General features: G+C 35.2%; 2 protein-coding genes across 2 annotated transcripts; both read left to right on the forward strand.

The window, feature by feature from the left end:
* Positions 1 to 4,149: 4,149 nt before the first annotated feature.
* Positions 4,150 to 8,873, forward strand: LOC136204007 (probable inactive receptor kinase At1g48480). Its single transcript, XM_065995210.1, has 3 exons — positions 4,150 to 5,425; positions 6,840 to 7,169; positions 8,527 to 8,873. Exons 1-3 carry the CDS (start codon positions 4,150 to 4,152, stop codon positions 8,871 to 8,873), a joined length of 1,953 nt encoding a protein of 650 aa, XP_065851282.1.
* A 5,363-nt stretch (positions 8,874 to 14,236) lies between these two features.
* On the forward strand, positions 14,237 to 22,640 carry LOC136203100 (uncharacterized). The gene is made up of 5 exons (XM_065994154.1): positions 14,237 to 14,743; positions 17,769 to 17,893; positions 19,620 to 19,931; positions 20,029 to 20,198; positions 21,169 to 22,640. Exons 1-5 carry the CDS (start codon positions 14,399 to 14,401, stop codon positions 21,558 to 21,560), a joined length of 1,344 nt encoding a protein of 447 aa, XP_065850226.1. The 5' UTR covers positions 14,237 to 14,398; the 3' UTR covers positions 21,561 to 22,640.
* The last annotated feature ends 280 nt before the right edge of the window (positions 22,641 to 22,920 follow it).

Consider the following 22,920-nt stretch of genomic DNA (forward strand, 5'->3'; position numbering starts at 1 on the left):
AAAGCAATTATCTCAATATCCATAATTAATGTACATTTTTAGGATTTTGAGCATCAAAGTTTATTTTTATTTACCTTGATTTTGAATTCGTATCTAGCATAATCCACATTCTTCAAGAATAAACATCTTATCAAGCGTATTAGACGCTTACAATCTCCTTGTCTAGAAAATTGGGAAAAAAATAACGTCTTGATAATAATAATAATAATATAACATAATTTATATTGAAATAAACTTCATTGTAAGTATAATATTCCAAGATCTCTTTAATATTTTATTTAATATGTCTCAAACTTCAATGAACAACTATCGTGTGAAACTTTAAATCTATTTGTACCAAAATGCATAAAAATAAAAAATACAATCCATATCAAACTCAAACTAAAAAAATGAGTGGATTTCAACATGTTCCGAATTAGAAAAATTAATCTAACTTCAATTAAAACTAAAAATTGAGTTCATAAAAAGCCGAAAATCTAAATTTTAGTTAGAGTTAACAATCAAAACGATAACACCTAGGAACATATACTAAAAAAGAATGCAAATATACAAAATCTTTATTTTAGTCATTTTAAAAAATAAATAAATAAAAAAGAAAACATGAATAAGGTAGGTAGAGGTATGGAATCTGGATAACGACAGAAATAGAATTTCATCTATGAAAGATGAAACTATAAAAATAATTGTTTAATAAAAATAAAACAACAGCACAATTGAGAAAGTCAAAAATTGAGTTCATATAAAGCTGAAAATCTAAATTTTAGTTAAGAGTTAGCAATCGAAACGATAACATCTAGCAACATATACTAAAAAAGAATACAAATTTACAAAATCTTTATTTTAGTCATTTTGAAAAAAAAGACAAATAAAAAAGAAAACATGGATAATGTAGCGAGAGGTATGGAACCTGGGTAACGACAAAAATGGAATTTCATCTCTGAAAAATAAAACTATAACAACTATTGTTTAATAAAAAGAAAACAACAAAACAATTGAGAACAAAAATAACTACAACATATGAAAAAAAATCGAATAATTACCTTGAGAAACATAAGAATTTATTGTAATTTTTGACACTTTTGTGTTTTCCGGTTTTAGTTGTTCATGCATCTTCTATTTCTGTCGTATTTCTTCAATTGAAGCTATCAGTTTGGAAAAAAAGACAACTAAAAAAGAAAACATGGATAAGATAGCGAGAGGTATAGAACCTGGGTAACAACAGAAATGAATCTGAAAGATGAAACTATAACCACTATTGTTTAATAAAAATAAAACAACAACATAATTGAAAACAAAATAAGTACAACATATGAAAAAAATCGAATATTTACCTTCAGAAATATAATACTATCTATCGTGACCAATGAATATAATGGTGGAATACTATCTATCATGCTTTATATAGAAGTTTATTTGTGACTTTTGGATTTCCTTTGCTTTGTGTTTTTTCATCTTCCCGTAACTCTTGCTTTCTTTTATTATTTTAATTAATATGCTAGTAATTATTTAATATATTATAAATATAAATTTGTTATTTTCAATTAATTAAATATTTTTAATCTGATTTTTTACTACGTTGACAACTCATCAAAAAGACCTTTAAAACACTTCTTCTCATTTTTCTCTGCTTCCGTAATTATATATAGTATAGATATGAAAAAATAAGTCTCTTTTATTTATTGAAAAATATTACGTCAGAGAAATTTTCTGGTATTCTTTTAAAAAAATAAGTCAATGATTTTTTTTATATTAGTTAACAGGAAAATATATAAAGAAAGTGAGGAAAATGTTTAATTCTTTTAAAAAAAGTAAAAAATTTTATTTATGCTTTTTTGAAATACTATTCTATTTTTTTTCTTTTTGAAAACAGTAGTCACTCATCACTTCTTTTCATTTTTCGGTTGTCAACAAAATAAAAAAATCATCACCCACTATTTTTTAAAACACAATATTCTCTTGACAAATAAACAAGATTATAGTCTAACAATTTCATCTTTTAGGCTCACAAAAGTTGGCCAATGTCCTTAAGAAGTCATAAAAGTTTGATTAGTCTTAATAAAATCACTTAAATTTTACTTTTGTTTCAATAGAGTCACTTTAAACATTTTTAATCATTTTATTGCCGGAATTGCAAATGTGGCATCTAATTACACGTGTAAGCGCCAAAGGAAATAATAAAAACTTAACCAAAATAAAGAAGCTAACTTGGGTTAGGTTAGCGCTATGTTAGCGCCACTTGAGTTCAGTTAGCTTATTTATTATGGTTAATTCTTTTTTAGTATGCCATGTGATATTGACATGGTGCTGAAACATATAATTAAATGTCACGTCAGTAACTTTGATGCGAAAATTATCAAAAAATGTTAAGTGATTTTATTGGAATCAAAACAATTTTATTAAGACAAATCAAAAAAGTGAGGAAGCTTGTACAAGCACTTCTACTTCAGGGGTTTACAAGATGTCCCTTTTGTCAGACTCGTGGGCAACCTCAAGGTTGAGGCATTTGAAGGCTAGATGATGAAAATGGGATAAGAAATTTTTGGGGGGTTTACTTGGTCTCTGTCGCAAGGTCTGAGTTGATCATCCTAACCTTGACAACAGATGCAAAGTGGGACAAAAAGAAATCTTTGAGCAAGTTAAATGAGTCGATAGATTCGGGGGCCTAACATTTGTACCATTCTTGTGTGGTCTCAAACAAGGTTGTAGAAACCTTGTAAATGATGTCCTCATTCTTTGAGTACACATTTATCGTACTCATGAAAGAGGCAACGTGATCGTTGGGGTCCTCTGTGCCGAAATAGTATGCCGGTTTGATGGGGTTTTCAGTCCAAAAAAAACAAGTGCCAATGATTCGATAGACCAATGGGATTTTGGTCGATGTGACATTTTCCCCATCACTCTGCCAATGGCCTTTTTGTCGAAAAACTTTTAGATTTTGGATTCTAGAAATTCCTCAACATTGAGTGGAGAAAGGGAAGCTGGGGCCACGATGATGGGTGACTGCGCAGTTGATGGAGCTTGAATGACGGACTACAAGATCAGCAGAGAGCTCTAAACTGTCTGCGTTATGGTAGGGGTTGCTTCGGGGGCTGGCGCTACCATTGTCATAACCGCTATTAGAGGGGTTGATGCGGAAGGTTGCCATTGTGCTATTGCTTGGGCCTTCAAGAACTCCCAAATCCTCTTGGATGGTTGCTGCTAGTCAATGATCATCATTCAGGTGCAGTTTGAACGACTTGAGTTGTTTAAAAGCTCTTGATCATGCTAAGGAGCTGCCTGGAGGGTTTGGCGGTCTTATAATGGGAATCGACCTCCGTTAGCAAAGGGCTTAAGTTTTGTGGCTGTTCCATTAGACTGAGTTGCACTTCCACAGAAGGGGAGCTAGAGCTGGCAATCAAATGGTTTAACATTTCCTTGACCGACGTAGGAGTTGGCTGCTGGTCTACCATATAACTTTTCGGAACTAAGAATAAGAGTCGTGTATTCCTTCCGCTCATCGCACCAAATAATAATGATGTGAGATTTCCGAATGGACTCGTCTCGCTTCACCTCCTGTACCGGGATTGGTCCATGTGGATACTCTAACGGTCAAATTAGTAAACAATTATAAGAGTATACGGACAAAAAAAATAAGAGTTCTAAAGTGAGTGAGAGCGCGTCCCTATCAGATGGTATGACTTATTTATAAACATCTTGCATAGGCTCAGGAGTGGAGTCCACGTGCCTTAGCATATATGGGCTGATGGGCCTGCTGGGCTTTTGAGCCCATCCTCCTCATCATGTTTTCTTTTTGTTTTTGCTATTTGTAATAAAAAAAAATCTAATCAATACTTTAAATTAAATTGAACATGTCAAGTGGACTTTCTTCTTGTAATTTTGCTAAAATTTTGAATGCTAAACACACATAAACATATAGCTGGACTTTAGTTTATCTAACAAAACAATAACAACAAACCTACTTAGGATTCTCAACATAAAAACCCAAACTATGAAAATTTCCAACCTTGTTCTTGTCCCCAAACAAAGCTAAATTCTAGCTGTAATTGGAATTTTTTTTAGAATCTCAATGATTCCACTAAATTCCAATAATTTTTCTTCAAATTCCATTAATTTCAAGCAAACCCAACTTCTAATTTCCACTTCCAAACAATGGGGTTTCATCAATTTCTCAAAAAGTTTGCATTTTTAATCCTAATTTCCTCATCACTAGCTCATGAACTTCAATTAGAACAAAATGCCCTTTTGGCTCTTAAATCCAATTTCAATAACCCTTTTTTGAACATTAATTGGAGTGGACCACAATGCCCTCTCAGGTATCCTACTCAATGGTATGGAATTAGTTGTGAGAATGGCAGAGTTTCAGAAATTTTGCTTGAAAATTTGGGGTTAATCGGGATTATCAGTTTCGATGCGTTTTCGGTTTTCGGTGAGCTGAAAACCCTTAGTCTCAGGAATAATTCTATTTCTGGAGAAGTTATGGATTTCTCTTCCAATTCCAGGATCAGGAAAATCGATTTGTCGGGGAATGAGTTTCGGGGGCCGATTTCTATGTCCCTGATGAATCTTGAGTCCCTGGAATCATTTCAGGTGCAAGATAATTTCCTGACAGGGTCTATTCCGGAGTTTAATCAGTCTAGTTTGGCGGTTTTTAATGTGTCGAATAATAATCTTGACGGTCAGATTCCTGAAACTTATGTTATGCAATTATTCGGCTCTGATTGTTACAACGATAACCCTAAGTTATGCGGTCCGCCTTCGAGAAATGCTTGTAAGAATGACTTAAATGGTGCATCATCGTCCGACATAGCAACTCCACCATCGGGTCAACCGAAGAAAAGCTTTTCAGGGCCGAATATCGGAACAATGTTCTTACTTGTCGATATTGTCGGTCTAGTAGCTGTGATTCTGCTATTCATTCTGTACCTCAGGAAAGCGAAAAAGCTGAAGAAAATCCTGAAGAGGTACAAAAACATAGAGGAAGGCAAGGAAGATCAGGAGACGACAAAGGAATTCGAGGACGAACAGGATAAAAGCTCGATAGAGGCGAAAGGAAAGGATGTCGTGGTTGTTGCTGCTGCGGCTGTGGGTTCTGCTGCGGGAGACGGGGCAGGAAACCTGATATTCTTGGAAGGGAGGACGATATTCGATCTGAATGATCTTCTGAAAGCTTCCGCGGAGGGATTGGGGAAAGGAATTTTCGGGAATACTTATAAGGCGATGATGGAAGGAAAACCGGGTGTTGTGGTGAAACGTTTGAGGGATTTGAAACCTTTAAGTGTTGATGAATTTATGAAGCATTTGAATGTTATCGCGGATCTGAAACACCCGAATTTGATGCCGGTTCTCGCTTATTATTATTCAAAGGAGGAGAAGTTGTTGATGTATAGATTTGCAGAAAGAGGAAATCTTTTTAACAGGATTCATGGTAAGTAATTATCAATTCTGAAAGTTCTTGTTTTTGTTAAAAGTTTTCACTATATGCGAGTTTGAGTACGGTTTTATTATCTCTGACACATTCCCGCGCGTATGAATATTGTTGAACTCGGAGAGTGATTCAAGTAGAAGGCTATTTTGGAATTGGCTAAATTTTAATTGATAAAATTGATGTTCGGGATTCTGAGTTCTAGATTTTTTGGTTTATTAGTAGGGCGAATACAGACTTCGAAAATTAGGGGTGCAAATTTATACCCTTAACAAGGGGTTAAATCATCCTTATGAGGGGTGGTTTCCAGAGGCTGGGGGTGCTCCAACACGCTGAGCCTCCCCTATCTCCACCACTGATTATGAGAGAACCAACCGGTCCAAAAGTTTAGGATAATATTATACGGAAAGTACAAAAAGTTTTTATAGTATTGTGCTTAATATTTTAGAACACGTGTATTTTTACTGAGATGTATGTCGTAATTTTGTAGATCTAGATAAATTTTAGGAAGGATTAGACCTATTCACGGTCCAGGTACCTGCCCGGTTCGTCCAGACTTGTATCCCTTGGATCGAGTTTGGACATCAAAAATTATACTTAGGCCTGATATAGGCCTGCTAAAGCCCGTCTTTTTTGTGGGTTTGGATTTACAAAAATAGCACGGTCCGGCCAGCTCGGTCCGCCTGTTATAATTAATTAATAAATTTATATATTAATATTTATTTTGAAGCATAAATTTTATTTTTACTATATATTTAGGTGAACTTATATGGACTGAGTTTGAGATTTGATTTTTAAGCCCGAGCCCAACCTGATCCGATCCCGTCTAAATTAACAACAAGCTATACTAGACTTAAACTAAGCATTTTTAAATAAAACACCGGTGGGCTCAGCCCAACCTAACCATGAATATGTCTAAAAAGGATTAGGTTCTTCCTAGAAATGGTCACTCAACTTCAATTTGTTTCAATAAAATCATTCAAATTTGAAATTTATCTCAATTAAGTTACTCCGGCAACTTCAAGAGCAAAAAATATACCGAAAAAGTAACGTGACTAACACATCATTTGTAGTCAACTTTCACTGCTGATTAAAACGACACATGACTTTCACCTAGCTGGCCGAAACCACACGTGGCTGTCAGCTAGGTGGGAGTTACACGTCATTTCAGTAAATGATGAAAGTTGACTACTAATGATGTGTCAGTCACGTCACTTTTACGGTATGTTTTTACTCATGAAGTCGCCGGAGTGACTTAATTGAGACAAATTTCAAAATTGAATGATTTTATTGAGACAAATTGAAGTCGAGTGACCATTTCAAGACAACCATAAAAATTCAGTAACCAAAGATGCATTTTAACCGATGTATAACTCTTTCCATTTCTTTAACAACTAAATTGGGGGAAATTTGACAGGAGGAAGAGGCAAAGACAGGATCCAATTCCGATGGAGCTCAAGATTATCAGTAGCAAGAGGAGTAGCAAGAGCCCTGGAATATCTTCACCTAAACACCAAGCCTCAAACCATTAACTTACCCCATGGAAACCTGAAATCATCTAACGTATTTCTCGACGAAAACGAAATGGTTTTGGTTTCGGATTTCGGGCTAGTTTCACTAGTAGCACCTCCCATTGCTGCAAACGGAATGGTTTCGTATAAATCGCCTGAATATATGGCGTCAAAGAGAGTCTCGAGGAAGTCCGATGTGTGGAGCTATGGGTGCCTGATGCTTGAACTCCTGACAGGTAAGGAAAAATAAGACTAACCGAAAAACGGATTTCTGAAATTGAAAAATAGATCAAAATGGATGGATTAGGTCATGGTTTTTAAAAATGGATAACTGAATTAGAAAAATTAACTGATTATATATATAACGATTAAAAGTAAATATTTTATTAGAATTTTTACTCCGTCTATTTAAAATATTAATTTTTCTTATTCATTAATGGTAAATTACATCTATAATACTTTATTGTATTTTTCAAGTATAAAATTAAAATTTGGTTACTGAAATGTAAAATATCTTAAAATTTAGGTACCATAGATAGAATTTACCACTAATGGTAAAAAAAGTTGGTAGTATTATAAAGGCTTAATAAATATTTACACCTTAAAACTGGACAAGTTTTACTTATTAGCACCCTAAACTTTTAAAATAACTTATCACATATCTACAATTTGCTTTAAAAACATATCATATATCTATAGTTGGCTCATTCGGGCCTCCTGCACAAAAAATTGTTAGATATGTCATTTTTGACTGATAAGGTGGTATGTGCATGTTATAGAAAAAAAGAAAAGCGCGTGAATTCGTTCTGTATGTATTATAACGGTCACATGCCACCTCATCTGTCAAAGATAACAAATCAACGATTTAGATGCAATAGGTCTGAATAAGCCCACTATAGATGTGCGATAGATTTTTAGAGTCAACTATAGGTATTTCCTAAGTCGTTTTAAAAGTTTAGGGTGTCAATAGTCAAAATTTATCAAGTTTAAGGATATAAATATATATTAAACATATTCTAAATGAACAGATTTAGTGACTTTATAATATATTATTATAAATACAAGTACTAAATAATGTATTAAATAAAAAATCAACTGCAAATGCGGATATAACTAATATAAAGTTTTACTATTCATATATAAATATGCATATTTGTATTTAGTTTTTAATTTCAAAATATTTAAAATTTATATTTTTTAATTGAATTTAAATTTTAATATTTCTATTTAAATATATAAATATGTATTGAGTTTTTAATTTCAAAATATTTAAAATTTATATTTTTTAATTGAATTTAAATTTTAATATTTCTATTTAAATATATAAATAAGTAGAGAATTTTTTTTCAAATGAATTTGTGATTAAAATATTTGGTGGGAGAGTTTTGATTTCCTGAAAGGACTTATCCCACTCGAATCTGGATTAATCTGAATTATGTCGGCTTAGAATACCAGATAATTACATAAAAAAAGTCATTAATGGTTAACCGACTAAAATAACGTATCAAATGATACATGATCATCTAATTCTAATGGACCAATTAATTTTAATTAATGCACTAATTAACCGACCATCTGCATTTCTATTGACAGGACGGATAGCAGCACATTCCGCGCCACCGGGAACTAATGGAGTTGATCTTTGCAGCTGGGTTCACAGAGCCGTAAGAGAGGAATGGACTGCCGAGATTTTTGATGTTGAAATATCGGCAGAAAGAAGTTCGGCTTCCGGTATGCTAAAACTGCTGCAAATTGCTATGAGATGCTGCGAAAAGTCGCCGGAGAAACGGCCGGAGATGAGTGAAATAGTGAGAGAAGTGGAGAATATAAAGGTTGTTGAATCATCGGAAGAGGAAGATTTATCTTCCATGGATCAATCTTTAACTGATGAATCTTTGTCAACTAGTGCTTCAGGAATAATTGGTGCTAATGGAAAATGACCAATTTTTTTCCGAATTAAAAGTTCGGAAACGAATCAAATCTCTACGGTAGGATTCGAAACTATGACCAGTCAGTTAACGGTAGATTTCTTGATTGTCGGACAAAAATACGGAGGATTATTTTTTTTATTGCAAATAAAAAACAGAAAAAAAAAATTAGATTGAGTAGTTTTAATTTTTTATTTAATTTTTTAAAGATTTTGAATCTAGTTGGGATATTCGGAATCTATTCTAACTTTTAGTTTCTAGTTGTTTACTTGAAAAAGCTGAGTGTAAATGCTTAATAATCGGTGTTTCCATTGTTAAGTTTTGGATTTTGAAATTCGCTCTGTGATTTATATTTATGAAAAATTGGACCGGTGTTGACTTTAATAAGTTTAATACACGAAATAGGATATTAGACATGTAATAATAAAAACAAGAGAAAGCTACTGGTGTAACATCTTGGTCCAATACCATGTAGATATTGTCCGCTCTAGCCCAATACTAACCCACTGAGCTTCACGGCTTTAAAACGCGTCTGTATGTATTGGATTCCCATCTTACTAATAAGCCCCAATCACTCTCTCTCCATTTCCAATGTGGGATTCAGTTCATTTCTGCCCCCATCGCCATCCCTTAGGGCCGCTCCTTGCTCAGACCTTCTACCACTGCGCCACCCTCTCCGAACCGGGTCGTTACAGGCCCACCAGCTTCCTCTTGGTTCGTCCCCGAACCACACATCGTACGTGGAGAGTCGGCTCTGATACCAATTGTAACACTCTGGTCCAATACTATGTAGATATTGTCCGCTCTGTCTCAATTCCAACACACTGGGCCTCACGGCTTTAAGACGCGTCTGCATGTATTGGATTCTCATCTTACTAATAAGCCTCAATCACTCTCTCTACATTTCCGATGTGGGATTCAGCTCATTCCTGCCCCCATCGCCATCCCTTAGGGCCGCTCCTTGCTCAGGCCTTCTACCCCGGCGCCACCCTCTCCGAACCGGGTCGTTACAACTGGAGGTCCGAGAGGTAAGTAGTTGAATTTCTACTTGTAAGGAGTTAAATCCAGATCGAGATCTGTGATTTATTGTAAATTAGTACAACTATAAGGGAATTACGTTTTTTTAGTCTAAATTTCTAATATCAAATTCTTGAGACCTTATTACATCCAAAACTCACGCAGAGAATAAAATGTACCAGCGATCACTGAATTTTGGGTTCTTTTTCATCAAGGGCACTGAATTTTTTAAAATCACCGACCTCTACACTTAATTTTAATAATGTTATTCCAACCAATTTATGTACAAATTACTTATGAGAATGTTGACGTGGACTTCGAGATAGTTGATTCATTATGTCAATTGTCAACTGATAAAAGTCATATGTCGAACATGTCTAACTTTTATAGTTGATATGCAGTGTTCTAAAAGTCGGCCAAGTCGCCGACTAATCGGTGAAATTCAGAACACTGACCGATTTTTTTATAACTGGGCGGGTTAAGTCGGGGGCCGATATATTTCCGCCTAGGCGGTTCAAGTCGGGGTAAATCGGGGCAAGTCGGGCTAGTCGGGCAAGTCGGGTTAGGCGGGCAAGTCGGGTTAGGCGGCTAAAAATCGGGCCAGACGGCTAAAAATCGGGTTAGGCGGCTAAAAATCAGGTCAAATCATAAAATTATAAAAATTTTGCTACAAAATAAATAATACAAATAATTAATGATCACAACAACAACTAAAAATAATAAAACTAATTTACATAGCACTAAATAAAATTAATTTCAAATATATTAAATTACGAATTAATATTTTGAGGAAGAAAATAAAGAATTATTTGATGAATATGGAGAAGGTAGTAGACATATCTTTTTTATGAATATTTATGGATATTTTATTATTTATTTAAAGTAAATATTTATAATATTTAGATAATATTTATTAATATTATTTTTAGATGTGATAATTTATATTTTAAATGTGTTTATATAATATTTATTTAATTATAAATATAAAAAATAGAAAAATACATATCCGATTAATCCCCGATTAATCCCCGATTAATCTTTTGAGGTCTTGTCCGGCCGACTAGCACCTTACGACTTTTACAACAATGTTGATATGACAAACACGGGACAACCACATGTGTGCAATGTGCCGCAACCTAAGCCAAATCATCTTTTTGTGCATGTCAACATTCTAATAATTTTTTTTATATATAAATGGGTATAGAATGACTTTATTGAAATTAAATGGAAAATTCAGTAATCTTATTAAATGGGTATACGTTTGGAAGCGTTCGAAGTGATTTTGTCTTGTTTTCTATACTTTTTTATTAATTTTGATACCTCATAAAGCAAATGTTACCAAATAATAAGTCAGTGGTTAAATATCAACATTTTAGATACGTAGGCAAATGTTACCAAATAATATATAAATGTACAAAATAAATATTTTGGATAAGTTAGAGGCCTATAGTGCTTTAAGCCCGTATATGATGGGGCTTAACATGTTATTTGACCCATAACTTATAAAAATGTACTTATAAGATTGGGTACACTGTCAAGAATTATACAACCAGTGAAGGAGAATGAACTGGTCAGAATTGGAAAAATGGATCCCCATGGACTTATGCCTCAAAATAGCAGCAGTTAAAACCAATGCTACAGCCTCATGCCAAGATGAGGTTATCTGGAAGGAGTCGAGCAACGGGAAAATCTCGGCCAAATCAGCTTACTTCACAATAGCAGGAGACCAATGGGAGACAACAAACTGGAAATGGGAGTTCATCTGGAAATTAATGATCCCTCAGAGAATCAAAACTTTACTATGGTCCATGTTACACAATAAAATTCTGACACAAAAGGAAAGATACCGACGCCACATCAAATGCAGCTTGCCCCAGGTGCAATCAAGGTGAGGAAAACATCCTACATGCCTTAAGGGACTGCCTAGAGAGCCGCAAAATGTGGATTTTGCTGAAGGAGCTCAGCAATAAAGAGATTTTTTTCGCCCTGGACTTAGACAGATGGCTTTGGATGAACCTAAAAAGTGAAGAGAACACAAGCTGGGATACAAACATAGGAACCATTTTCGCTGTTGCTATATGACACATATGGAAACGAAGAAACTCCATGATTTTTGACAATCCCTATGTCGAAGACAAAGACCCAATCGCAGGTATTAAAAAATTTATCCTGCGAATTTGTACTGATTGGAACGAAGATAGCGACACTACAAGAAGGCAGACACAAACAATTTTCATTAACTGGAAGAAACCGACACCACCTTGGGTTAAGCTCAATACCGATGGATCGTGCTCTGCTCAATGGAATACAATTGTTGCAGGAGGATTACTAAGGGATGGAAATGGGTGTTGGTCGTTAGGTTTTATGCAAAATATTGGTATATGTGATAGTTTTGGAGCAGAATTATGGGGCAATGCCACCGGGCTAAGACTAGCGATTAATCGTGGGTTTAACAACATCTACATGGAATCAGACAGTCTAGAAGTTATCCGACTTTTGAATGGACCAAAGGAAGAGTATCAACATCACCCACATAGAGTCATCATAATGAACATTCTGAGCTCCAAAACTACAGCAACTATTAATTTCAAACATATCTATCCTGAAGCAAATAGATGTGCCGATTGGCTCGCAAAAGTCACCATGAACTCCCCTAGGGGAACCACACTCCTGTTGGAAGAACCTGTAGACTTGCGGAAGCTGATTGAGGAAGATTATATGGGGGTCAGCAACAGCAGAACCATCCCGGAACATCCGAATTAATTCAGTTTTATAGTTGAGTAAGTAATAACTTCATTTTTAATCTATTTTTGAATTATGTGATAACTTTCTAAGCTGCGTGAAATTATATTCCGCATTTAACTTACCTTTTTTATAACCTAATGATCAATTGATTATATTTTATGTAAGTTCAGAGACCTAACTGAAAATTGTATACAAGTTGAATAGGCTATCAGAACCCTTTGAAAATTCAAGAACCCAATCAAGTTTTTTTTTGCACAACTTCACGAGGCAAATGATGTATTAAGCACATATAGGGGTGTTTGGTTGCTCTTTTTCATGCTTCTGTTTGCCTTTTCACTTCAAAATGGAGAGTTTTAGGTGTTTGGTTAGTGACCTCTTGCTTGCCTTTTACATCTAAAAAACAACATGTTTGGTTAGTGATCTCATGTTTGCCTTTTACACTCGAAAAACAGCGTTTAACAAAAAGCAGAGAATCTCTGCTTTTTAGAAAATCAGCTTTTTTCAACAGCAAATAGCAAACCGTAATAGCAACAACAAACAGTAGATAAAACAACTGGACCCATATTAGAGCATCTCCAACCGCCTCTTAAGTTGGCTCTTAAGTTAAAATTTGAGGAAGGAGAATGAAAATTCATCTCCAACAGCCTCTTAGTGGCTCCTCAAATCACTAAGAGCCTCTCAATCCTCTCTATTAATAGAGAACCTCTCTCCACCTTTTAGTGCATCCTAACTTCATTTTTAGGTTAAGGTGCAAAAATACCCCTAACGTTTTAGATCAGGAGCAATTTTACCCCTAACGTCTAAAATGGTGCAATTTCACCCCTAACGTTGGAAGCCAAGAGCAATTTTACCCCTAACGTTGATAAATTGGGTCAATTTCAGACACTGTTATAAAACACAGATATTTTTGTTTCTTATTCTGCATCAATTGTATAACAATTCGTTGTACAAAAAGGATTTCATGTTTTTCATAATTTAATAATAGAATTGGAGATTAATATTTGTAATTCGGTGAATTTTTTGAATTTTTTTTTATCTAATTCGTACTAAAAGACAGTATATTTTTTGTATTTTTTTCACATCCTAACATATGTTTGTGATTTGTTACTGATAAAATGACACACGTGTGAAGTTTAGATGACAAGATTTATGACCGATAAGACAGTTTGATGAATTATTTCTCAAATTGACCAAATTTATCAATCTTAAAGGTAAAATTGCTCTTGACTTTCAACGTTAGGGGTAAAATTGTACCATTTTAGACGTTAGAGGTAAAATTGCACCTGACCCAATACGTTAAGGGTATTTTTGCACCTTAACCCTTCATTTTTTATTAATAATTTATTATTGATGTGTCTCTATCCTCACACTATTGGTAATGTAACAATAAAGAATAATCTTAATAATAAAATAATAAATAAGGAGCGAATATAAAAAACATTATTGGGGATGATATATCTTAGTCACTGTTAAGTAACTAAGAACCAATTGTTTATATTATTTACGGGGAGTGAACTAAAACGCTGTTAGATGCTCTTATGGAACAGATGGAATGAGAAAGAGAAAAAACGACATGACAAGTGGAAGGAGTTAAAATGGGCCTCTAGTCTAGAAGTAGAGTTGCAGTCTCTATCAATGACTCCCTCTATCCGTAATACTCTTCCTGAGAAACCCACGTTTCTCTCTCTACTCTCAAAATCCACCTCTCAAAATCCCAATTGAAAAATAGATTCTTCCTTTTTCTTCTTCTTCTTCCCACACTTCACATAGCAGCCATGGGAGATGACCCTTTCCTCGCCAAAGAAATTACCCCAAAAAAACCTAAAGATAAAAAGAGAAAGAAGAAGAAGCGAGGAGGCAGGAAGAAGAAATTGACAGCCGATCAGATTTTAGCTTACAAAGCTGTTAATGAATGGGTTTATTTAGAGCAGCAGCAGCAAACTTGCCCTTTGGTTTCATCTGGTTCTGATTCCATTGTTGTTGTTGATGATGATTTTGGTGTGCAGAAGATTACGGCGAGTTGTAGGGAAAGGGTTGTTTTTGAATTGCATTGTCATTCTAAATGTAGTGATGGGTATTTGTCTCCTACTAAGGTTGTTGAGAGAGCTCATGCGAATGGGGTGAGTGTTTTTCCTTTGTTTTCTCAGTTTTTTGTTTTTGATTTTTGATGTTTTGGTTGTTTTGATTGTTTGGATGGGCAGATGAAATGTTGTTTTGTTAATAGGTGTTTTATTTAGGGTTAATATGTCAGGTGAATTTGAATATGCCCCAAGTCATTTTAGATTAAGTATAGGGCTAATACAGGGTTAAATGCACTTCAATTTGTCTTGATTTCGGTGATTAAAAAGCATTAGAACTGTGACATACATGAATCATAAAAATGAGACATGATATCAGGTAGGTGCCACATGGCTATCACTCATGTGTCGTTCTGTCAAAGATCTAAGTTGACTCATTACGTCATCATGATGTTTTTTAATTAGTGAAATCGTCAGAGTGACCTAATCGAGACAAAATTCAAAGTTTGAGTGATTTTATTGAGACAAATTCAATGATGTTTTTTAATTAGTGAAATCGTCAGTGATCATTTTGAGACAACCATGTAAGTTCAGGGACCAACTCGGCTAATAAATCACCAGCTCATTGAACTTGTCCATAAAAATAAATAAAAGTAGATTGATTGTCCGAACTTTGTTAGTGTCTCACTAGCTACTTAAACTTGCTTATAAAGTAGATTAGCTAAATAAACTTTGCAAATGTCTCACAGCTCTCTAAACTTGCTAATCATGTAACAACTAAATACAAAAACCATAATACTAACTCTCGATCCTCGTACATTCCATCTCTCAAACCTGCAACACTAACTCTTGTAATAGGTTGAAAGATAGGAGAAAATTACATCTCGAATAGATGAATTGCAAAGTTGAGAGAGCTAATCTACTTTTATGGGCAAGTTTAGGGAGCTGGTGATATAAAATAAGCAAATTTAGGGAGCTGGTGTGACACGCTAACTAAGTTCATGGAGCCAATCTACTTTTATGGACAAGTTTAGGGAGTTGGTGATGTATTAAGCCTTAAGTTTAATTGCTTATCTCTTTAAGCAAATTTAAGGGATCAATGGATCACTTTAAGCAAGTTTAAGAGGCCAATAGATCACTTTATGGAAGTTCAAGTCATTTTAAGCAAGTTCCAATTTGTTTGGGCCAAATTATGGGATCCTTGATGTATTGAGCGTTATATTTAGGGTTAATATGTCAGGTGAATTTGAATTTGGCCCCAAAAAAATTGATTAGTCCCTGTACTTAAGGATGATGTGTGCTTAAATGATATGATGAAGTCCTAATATGTGGTAGAGTAACAAGAGATTTGAGCAAGATGAATTGCTTATCATTTTAAGCAAGTTTAAGGAGTAAATGGGTCACTTTAAGTAAGTTGTAAATGGGTCACTTTAAGTAAGTTTACAGTGCCAGTAGGTCACTTTAGGTAAGTTCAAGTCATTTTAGAGCAAGTTTAATTGCTTATCACTTTAAGCAAATTTAAGGAATCAATGGTTCATTTAAGCAAGTTTAAGGAGTCAATCGATCACTTTAAACAAGTTTAAGGGGCCAATAGGTTACTTTAAGTAAGTTCAAGGCCCTGTTTAGCAAATAGCTGTTAGCTGATTTGGCTAGCTGATTGTAAACTTGTTTGGTAAAACTTAACTGATTGATGATAAATGTTCGTGTAAAGTGACAAATAAGCACAATTATATTTTAGTAGCTATATTTTATTTGGGGGTTAAAGGATAGTAATTAGGGTAAAAATTTCCTTCAGAAGAGATGGAGCAATAAGCTAATTGAAAAAGCTCCTAAAACTAGCTTTTTCAAAATTAGCTTTTTTTGGACCGGTAAGTGAATTCAAACCTCTCTTCACCAAACACCACTAAAGTGTCTAAACCCTCGAATTTTACCCCTAAAGGCTGTTTACCAAACAGGGAAGTCATTTTAGAGCAAGTTTAGTTGCTTATCACTTTAAGCAAGTTTAAAAAGTCAATGCGTCAATTAATCAAGTTTAAGGAGTCAAGGGATCAATTTAAGAAAGTTTAAGGGTCTAATAGGTCACTTTACATAAGTTCAAGTCATTTTAAGCAAGTTCCAATCGAGGTTTTTTGGGCCAAATTCAGGGGATCCTTGATGTATTAAGCGTTCTATTTATTCTATGGGGATAAGGTACAAATTCAGCCCTATAGTTATGAGGGAGAGAATAGATTTGGCCTAATACACAAATAACCCCCTGAACTTGTCCCATTATTGCAACTGCCCCCTCCAACTTTTAATTTTAACAACTTACCCCTTAAACTTGTCCAATTGTAAAACATAGCCCCGAATTGAAAATTTTTATACCCCGTACTTGAAGCAACCGTAAAAACGTTTCCCCGGATTTGTATCACGCCAAAATCTGATTGTCACAGTCCACAAGCGTTGTAGTTTTTGTATTTCACGTATTTCTTCAATTGGAGTCCATGTCAGCAATTTGGAGTTATGTTTTACAACTAGACAAGTTTGAGGGGTTATGTTTTACAATTGAACAAGTTTGAGGGATAAGTTGTTCAATTGAAAGTTCAGGAGGCAGTTGCAATATTTGGACAAGTTTAGGGGGTTATTTGTGTATTAGACCAATAGATTTTGACTCCACCTATAAAACCGTGCAAATTTGGCACTTTATGTTTGACTCCATGTGGATGCCAATGGAGTTTACCCGATGCAGACATGAAACCAAATTAATAGAAAGTGGGCTTTTTGTATCTACCGTTAATGGAGTTTGAAATTGCTCCATCTGTCAAACGTTAGTGCTAACATTCCACGGTTTTACACGGAGTCTAAATATATTCTCCCCCAATAACCATAGGTTAGTTTTGGACCTTACTTAGCAACTGTAATGGGTTTAGTTCCATAGTTTTAATTTGAAGGGTCCCTGAATTAATGGCTGAAAAGCCTGAAATGGGCCTTTTAATTTGTCGGTGTGATTCTGAAATCCAGAGAAATATATTGGAACTATTCCTGTTTTGGCTTTTGTTTCCCAATTAAGTAAATCAAGGAAAATGTAGTGTTGCCATTTATTTCAAGCTCAAATGGTTTAATGCTTGTTACGTTGTGTTCAGAACAGGTGAAAGTTCTTTCCTTGACAGATCATGATACAATGGCTGGCATTCCGGAGGCTATCGAAGCAGCTCGAAAATTCGGCATCAAGATAATCCCGGGTGTTGAGATCAGCACAATGTATCATTCAAGGTATTTTCTATCACTTCTTTAATTCATATATGTAGTTCTTTGTCTGGCTGGTGACTGTAACTTGAACCTGAGGATCAGTTAGTTTTCCACAAAAATGCAGTGTAAATTCTTTTGTACAATATGTTTTAGTGTAGAATATAGAGTTGAATGCACAAATAGTCTCTACGGGTGATTGAGTTTCTGTATAACCCTTTCTGGTAGAATTCGGTAAAACTCTCCGTTGAATGACGACGTAGTGTAGACTCATTAACTGGACACAGTGAGCAGAATGAAATGATTTTGGAGATCACGTGGATGCCAAGTCGACAAGATGTGTTCAACGAATGGGTTTATGCAGAGAAGTAGCGCTCACCTGGACCCTGAATGACCAAATGAATTTGGTCATTACCGTTAGATCTAGGATCACTAAATCTACACTTTAGGATGTTTTGGATATCCACCACACGAACATTTGGTCAGGGTCCAAGTGAGCACTACTGGTATACAGAGTCCATATCATTATCCCGACGAGGATTTTAGTGAATTCTTTCAAAAATGAATTTAGTGAAATCCGGTCAAAGTATAGGGTTTTAGTGACAAGTTAGTTTATGTCCGCTGCATAGTTGTTAAAGGCACAAGGCGAGGCGCGCGCCTTAGAAACATGAGGCGCATAAAATTGAAAAAAATATATACTCTTGTACTAGTTAAGCATAAACCAGAACACACACTTATGACCACACGAACAAAACAAAACCACATAAAAACATACAGTAACCTCTATAAATGAATATCTTTGGGATCTGGAAAATTATAATCTTATAAGGGGTTATTAATTTATCGATAAATGAATATTTTATCAATTTATGGATAAATGAATATTTATTAATTTATAGAATAATTTTTATTTCATACATTATATTTCTCAAATTAAACAATTAATATTTTTTCAATAACTAAGAAAAGGGACTTTGGAAAATTACTGTAGGTTATGCCCTCTAAAAAGTTAAAGATAAAATTGATTTCATTTCGTATGAAAAGAAGAAACTATTGACTATATGTAATAAAAATTGCTTAGGAAGTGCTTTATTTTATGAATTATATACATAATTTTCATACATATTTAAAGAATTATTATTTTATATTTTCAATGGGTCTCAAGGATTAAAAATTATTATCTTATGCATTTAGCAGGGTTATTATTTTATCCCATTGGCCCAAGTCAGGACCGGAGAAAATTATCATTTAATCGAGGTTATTAATTTGTCGAATATTCATTTATCGAGGTTTTACTGTAACACTAAATCATAAATGTCAAAAACACCAAATTAAGTTCATAGGTCATAGAGACACGGACTATAGCTAAAATACCTAACTATAACTAATGATACTAAACTAATAATCATTCATTGTTAATAAAAGAAGAACACACAAAAAACTAATAATCATCATCATCACAGTCGATTAAAGCAAAAACCGCCAGGCGCACAAGGCGAGAGCCTTTTGTATAGAGCCTCGTTTTATGGGTTCAAGGCTCAAGACCCTGAGCCTTGACTGAGGCATGCCTTTAACAACTATGGGCCGTCAACTTCCTAAGTTTGAGGATCGTCTGAGCTTTAAACCCCGGGATTGAAGAGCCTACTAAAAGTGAAAAAAAAAATTAAACAAAGTTCACTTCAGTGGATTTATTTTTCCATTTCTTGTCCTTGTCTATGCTCTGATGTTTGGTGAACTTTGAATTAATAAGCAGAAATCCTGAAGCAGAGGAGCCAGTTCATGTTCTTGCATATTACAGTAGCTGTGGACCAGGAAAGCCGGAGGAAGTAGAAAAATTATTGGCTAACATAAGAGACGGTCGTTTCTTTCGTGCGAAAGATATGGTCTCGAAACTCAACAAACTCAACTTTCCAGTCAAGTGGGAGCAAGTTGCGAAGATTGCTGGCAAAGGAGTTGCTCCTGGGAGAATGCACGTGGCTCGAGCAATGGTCGAGGGAGGCTATGTTGAGAATGTCAAACTAGCTTTTGCAAAGTATCTACACGATGACGGACCTGCTTACTCAACGTAATAATCTAGCATTTTTGTTATTAACAACACATTGTAGTTTGATCCGTATTTTGCGAAAAGTGTTGACGGGGACATCTGTATTTTCTTGTTACAGGGGAAGTGAGCCTCTTGCAGAGGAAACGGTGAAACTAATTCGTGAAACTGGGGGTATTGCTGTGCTGGCTCATCCATGGGCATTAAAGGATCCGGTTGCTGTTATCAGAAAGTTGAAAGAAGCGGGTCTTCACGGGCTGGAAGTTTATAGAAGTGACGGGAAACTTTCAGGTATGTCGTTTTTCGCCTTAAACTTGACTTAACTTCTTTCCCAACTCTTTAGCTTTTGCAAGTTCGGGTTTTTCTTTTTATTTATTTTTTTTGTCGTGAAATTCTGAGGGTACGGTACAACTATTGTCCTACGAGTATTGGGGGAGAATAATTTTAGACTCCACGTGTAAAACTGTGCAATGTTAGTATTAACATTTTGTAGATGGAGCAATTTCAAACTCTATTAACGGAAGATCCAATAGAAGTCTATTTCCCGTTAATTTGGTCCTACTTCTGTACGTATTAAACACTGCAATGGTACCACTAACGTTTGGTTCCACATGGACGCCGGTGGAATTTAATGGCACAAACATGAACCAAATTAACTGAAAATGGGCTTCTGTTAGATTTGCCGTTAACGAAGTCTGAAATTGCTCAATCTACAAACGTTAGTGCTAACATTGCACGGTTTTATATGTGAAGTGTAAATCCGTTCTTCCTCAATAGGGCTAAATTTGTACCTTATCCCCCAAATTCTATAATATCTGAAATATTTTTGACTTAATTTTGGATATATTTCGCGTTGATCAATATTTGCATATAGAGGAAGATGTTGCTTTTGAGGGCGAGCCTTGGCGCAGCCGTAAGCGTTGTTGTCGTGTGACCGAGAGGTCACAGGTTCGAGTCTTATGAGCGGCCTCTTGTCAAAAAATTTGGTAGGGGAAGGCTTGCCCCCAATACACCCTTGTGGTGGGACCTCTCCCCGGACCCTTGCTTAGCGGGGACGCGTAGTGCACCGGGCCGCCCTTTTTTCTTTAAGTGGAAGATGTTGCTTTACCATGGAATAGTAGAAACGAGTTCCCAACGCAGTTGGCCTGTGTGACATTTTTCGTGTTCCTACGAACTGTCTCCAAGTACATTTGGCATTTTTTGCTTTGTATTTCGATCTTCGAATCAGAAATAACATGTCAAATTCATTTTCTTGAAACAGTATATAGTGATCTAGCAGATGTTTACGGTCTTCTGAAGCTCGGAGGATCAGATTTTCACGGAAGAGGAGGAAACTGCGAATCTGAACTGGGAAGCGTAAATCTCCCAGTGTTAGCATTGCACGACTTCCTCAACGTGGCTCGCCCTATCTGGTGCGCTGCTATAAAGGACATTTTCGATATGTATGCTGCTGAGCCCTCTGATTCCAATCTAGCAAGAATAACACATTTCGGTAGAGCAAAGATTTTAAAGGGGACTTCGCCGTGCGCAGAGTTGATCGAGCGCTGCTTATCGATATGGTTAACGAATGAAGAGAGACAGAATGCTGAGTTTGAGGCATTAAAGATGAAGCTTTCACAAATTTCAATCACTCAAGAAGGAGTTTGCTCCTAAAGTGAGTAAATTGCTCGACCTCAATCCGGTTTCCTTTTCTCCTTTGATGAGAAATTGCGGCTTTCGGCTTTCGTTCTCTTCTCTCTCATTTTTGTTAGGGAACATTAGCAAGAAGTATGATTATTGAACCGTGACCTTTGACACAGGAATAGGATTCAGAAAGAATGCTTTTTTTTTTTTTTTGTAATTTAATTTGATCAAGTTACTTCGATGTTTTGACGATGTGAAATTCGGTGAAATTGAGAAGAAAGAAGTTACTTCTATGTGTTGTCGATGTGAAACTCGGTGAAATTGAGAAGAACGAGGAAATGAGGACAAACAATAGCTTTGAGGAAACGAGGAAATGCATCATTGGTCACTGAATTTACATGGTTGTCTCAAAATGGTCACTCAATTTCAATTTGTCTCAATAAAATCACTCAACTTTGAGTTTTGTCTCAATTAGGTCACTCCGTTGATTTTAGTGGTTAAAACGTATCGAAATAATGACATGGGTGACACGTCAACATGGGTTAACTCAAATATCTAACCGAAACGAAATGTGATAGCCACATGTCGAGTATTTTTATGAAAAAACTAAATTTTAGTTTTTTTGTCATAAAAATAATCGATACGTGATAGCCAGGTGGCGCATATGTGGATATCATGTGTCATTTCGGTTAGAAATATGGATTGTCTCATATTGACGTATCACTTATGTTATCATTTTGATGTTTTTTAATCACTGAAATCATCATAGTGGACAAAACTCAATTTTTGAGTGATTTTATTGAGACAAATTGAAGTTGAGTGACCATTTCGAGATAACCATGTAAGTTCAGTGACCGATGGTGTATTTAACCGTTATTGTTTGTCCTCGTTTACTCTTTCTTCTTAATTTCACCGACTTTCACATAGAAGTAACTTCTTTCTTCTCACTTCTCTTCTTTTCCCTGTGTCAAAGTCTCCTGTTTTGTCGATTTATTATAAGGAAGACGAAGGAAGTTTGTCTTCCTTTTTCCTCCTTCCACCAGGTTAGGTTTCTGTGTTTTTTGTTCTTATTTGTTTGTCTGTATCATATATTTTATCGGATCTTCTTTATCTGTCTGAATTGTATCTGCTCTTTATTATTCTGTCGTTTGTACCTTTCTCGGAGTTAGCAAGAGCGAAAACGGTTTATCTTATCCGTAGATCAATAAATCTGCGTGGTTGCAAAAAAAAAAAAAAGATTCAACTCTGAATGTTCGGTATGGCCTAAAAGGATGAAATGTGGATTGCAGATGCATTTCCACATATTTGGATTTACGAGAAGTATATGTTATATTGTTGTTTGATGTTTTTTTATACCTTTTATGGTTTTCTTTGCTCTTTGTAGTCGTTT

Source organism: Euphorbia lathyris, chromosome 8 (assembly GCF_963576675.1).
Source record: "Euphorbia lathyris chromosome 8, ddEupLath1.1, whole genome shotgun sequence".
Lineage (NCBI taxonomy): Eukaryota > Viridiplantae > Streptophyta > Magnoliopsida > Malpighiales > Euphorbiaceae > Euphorbia > Euphorbia lathyris.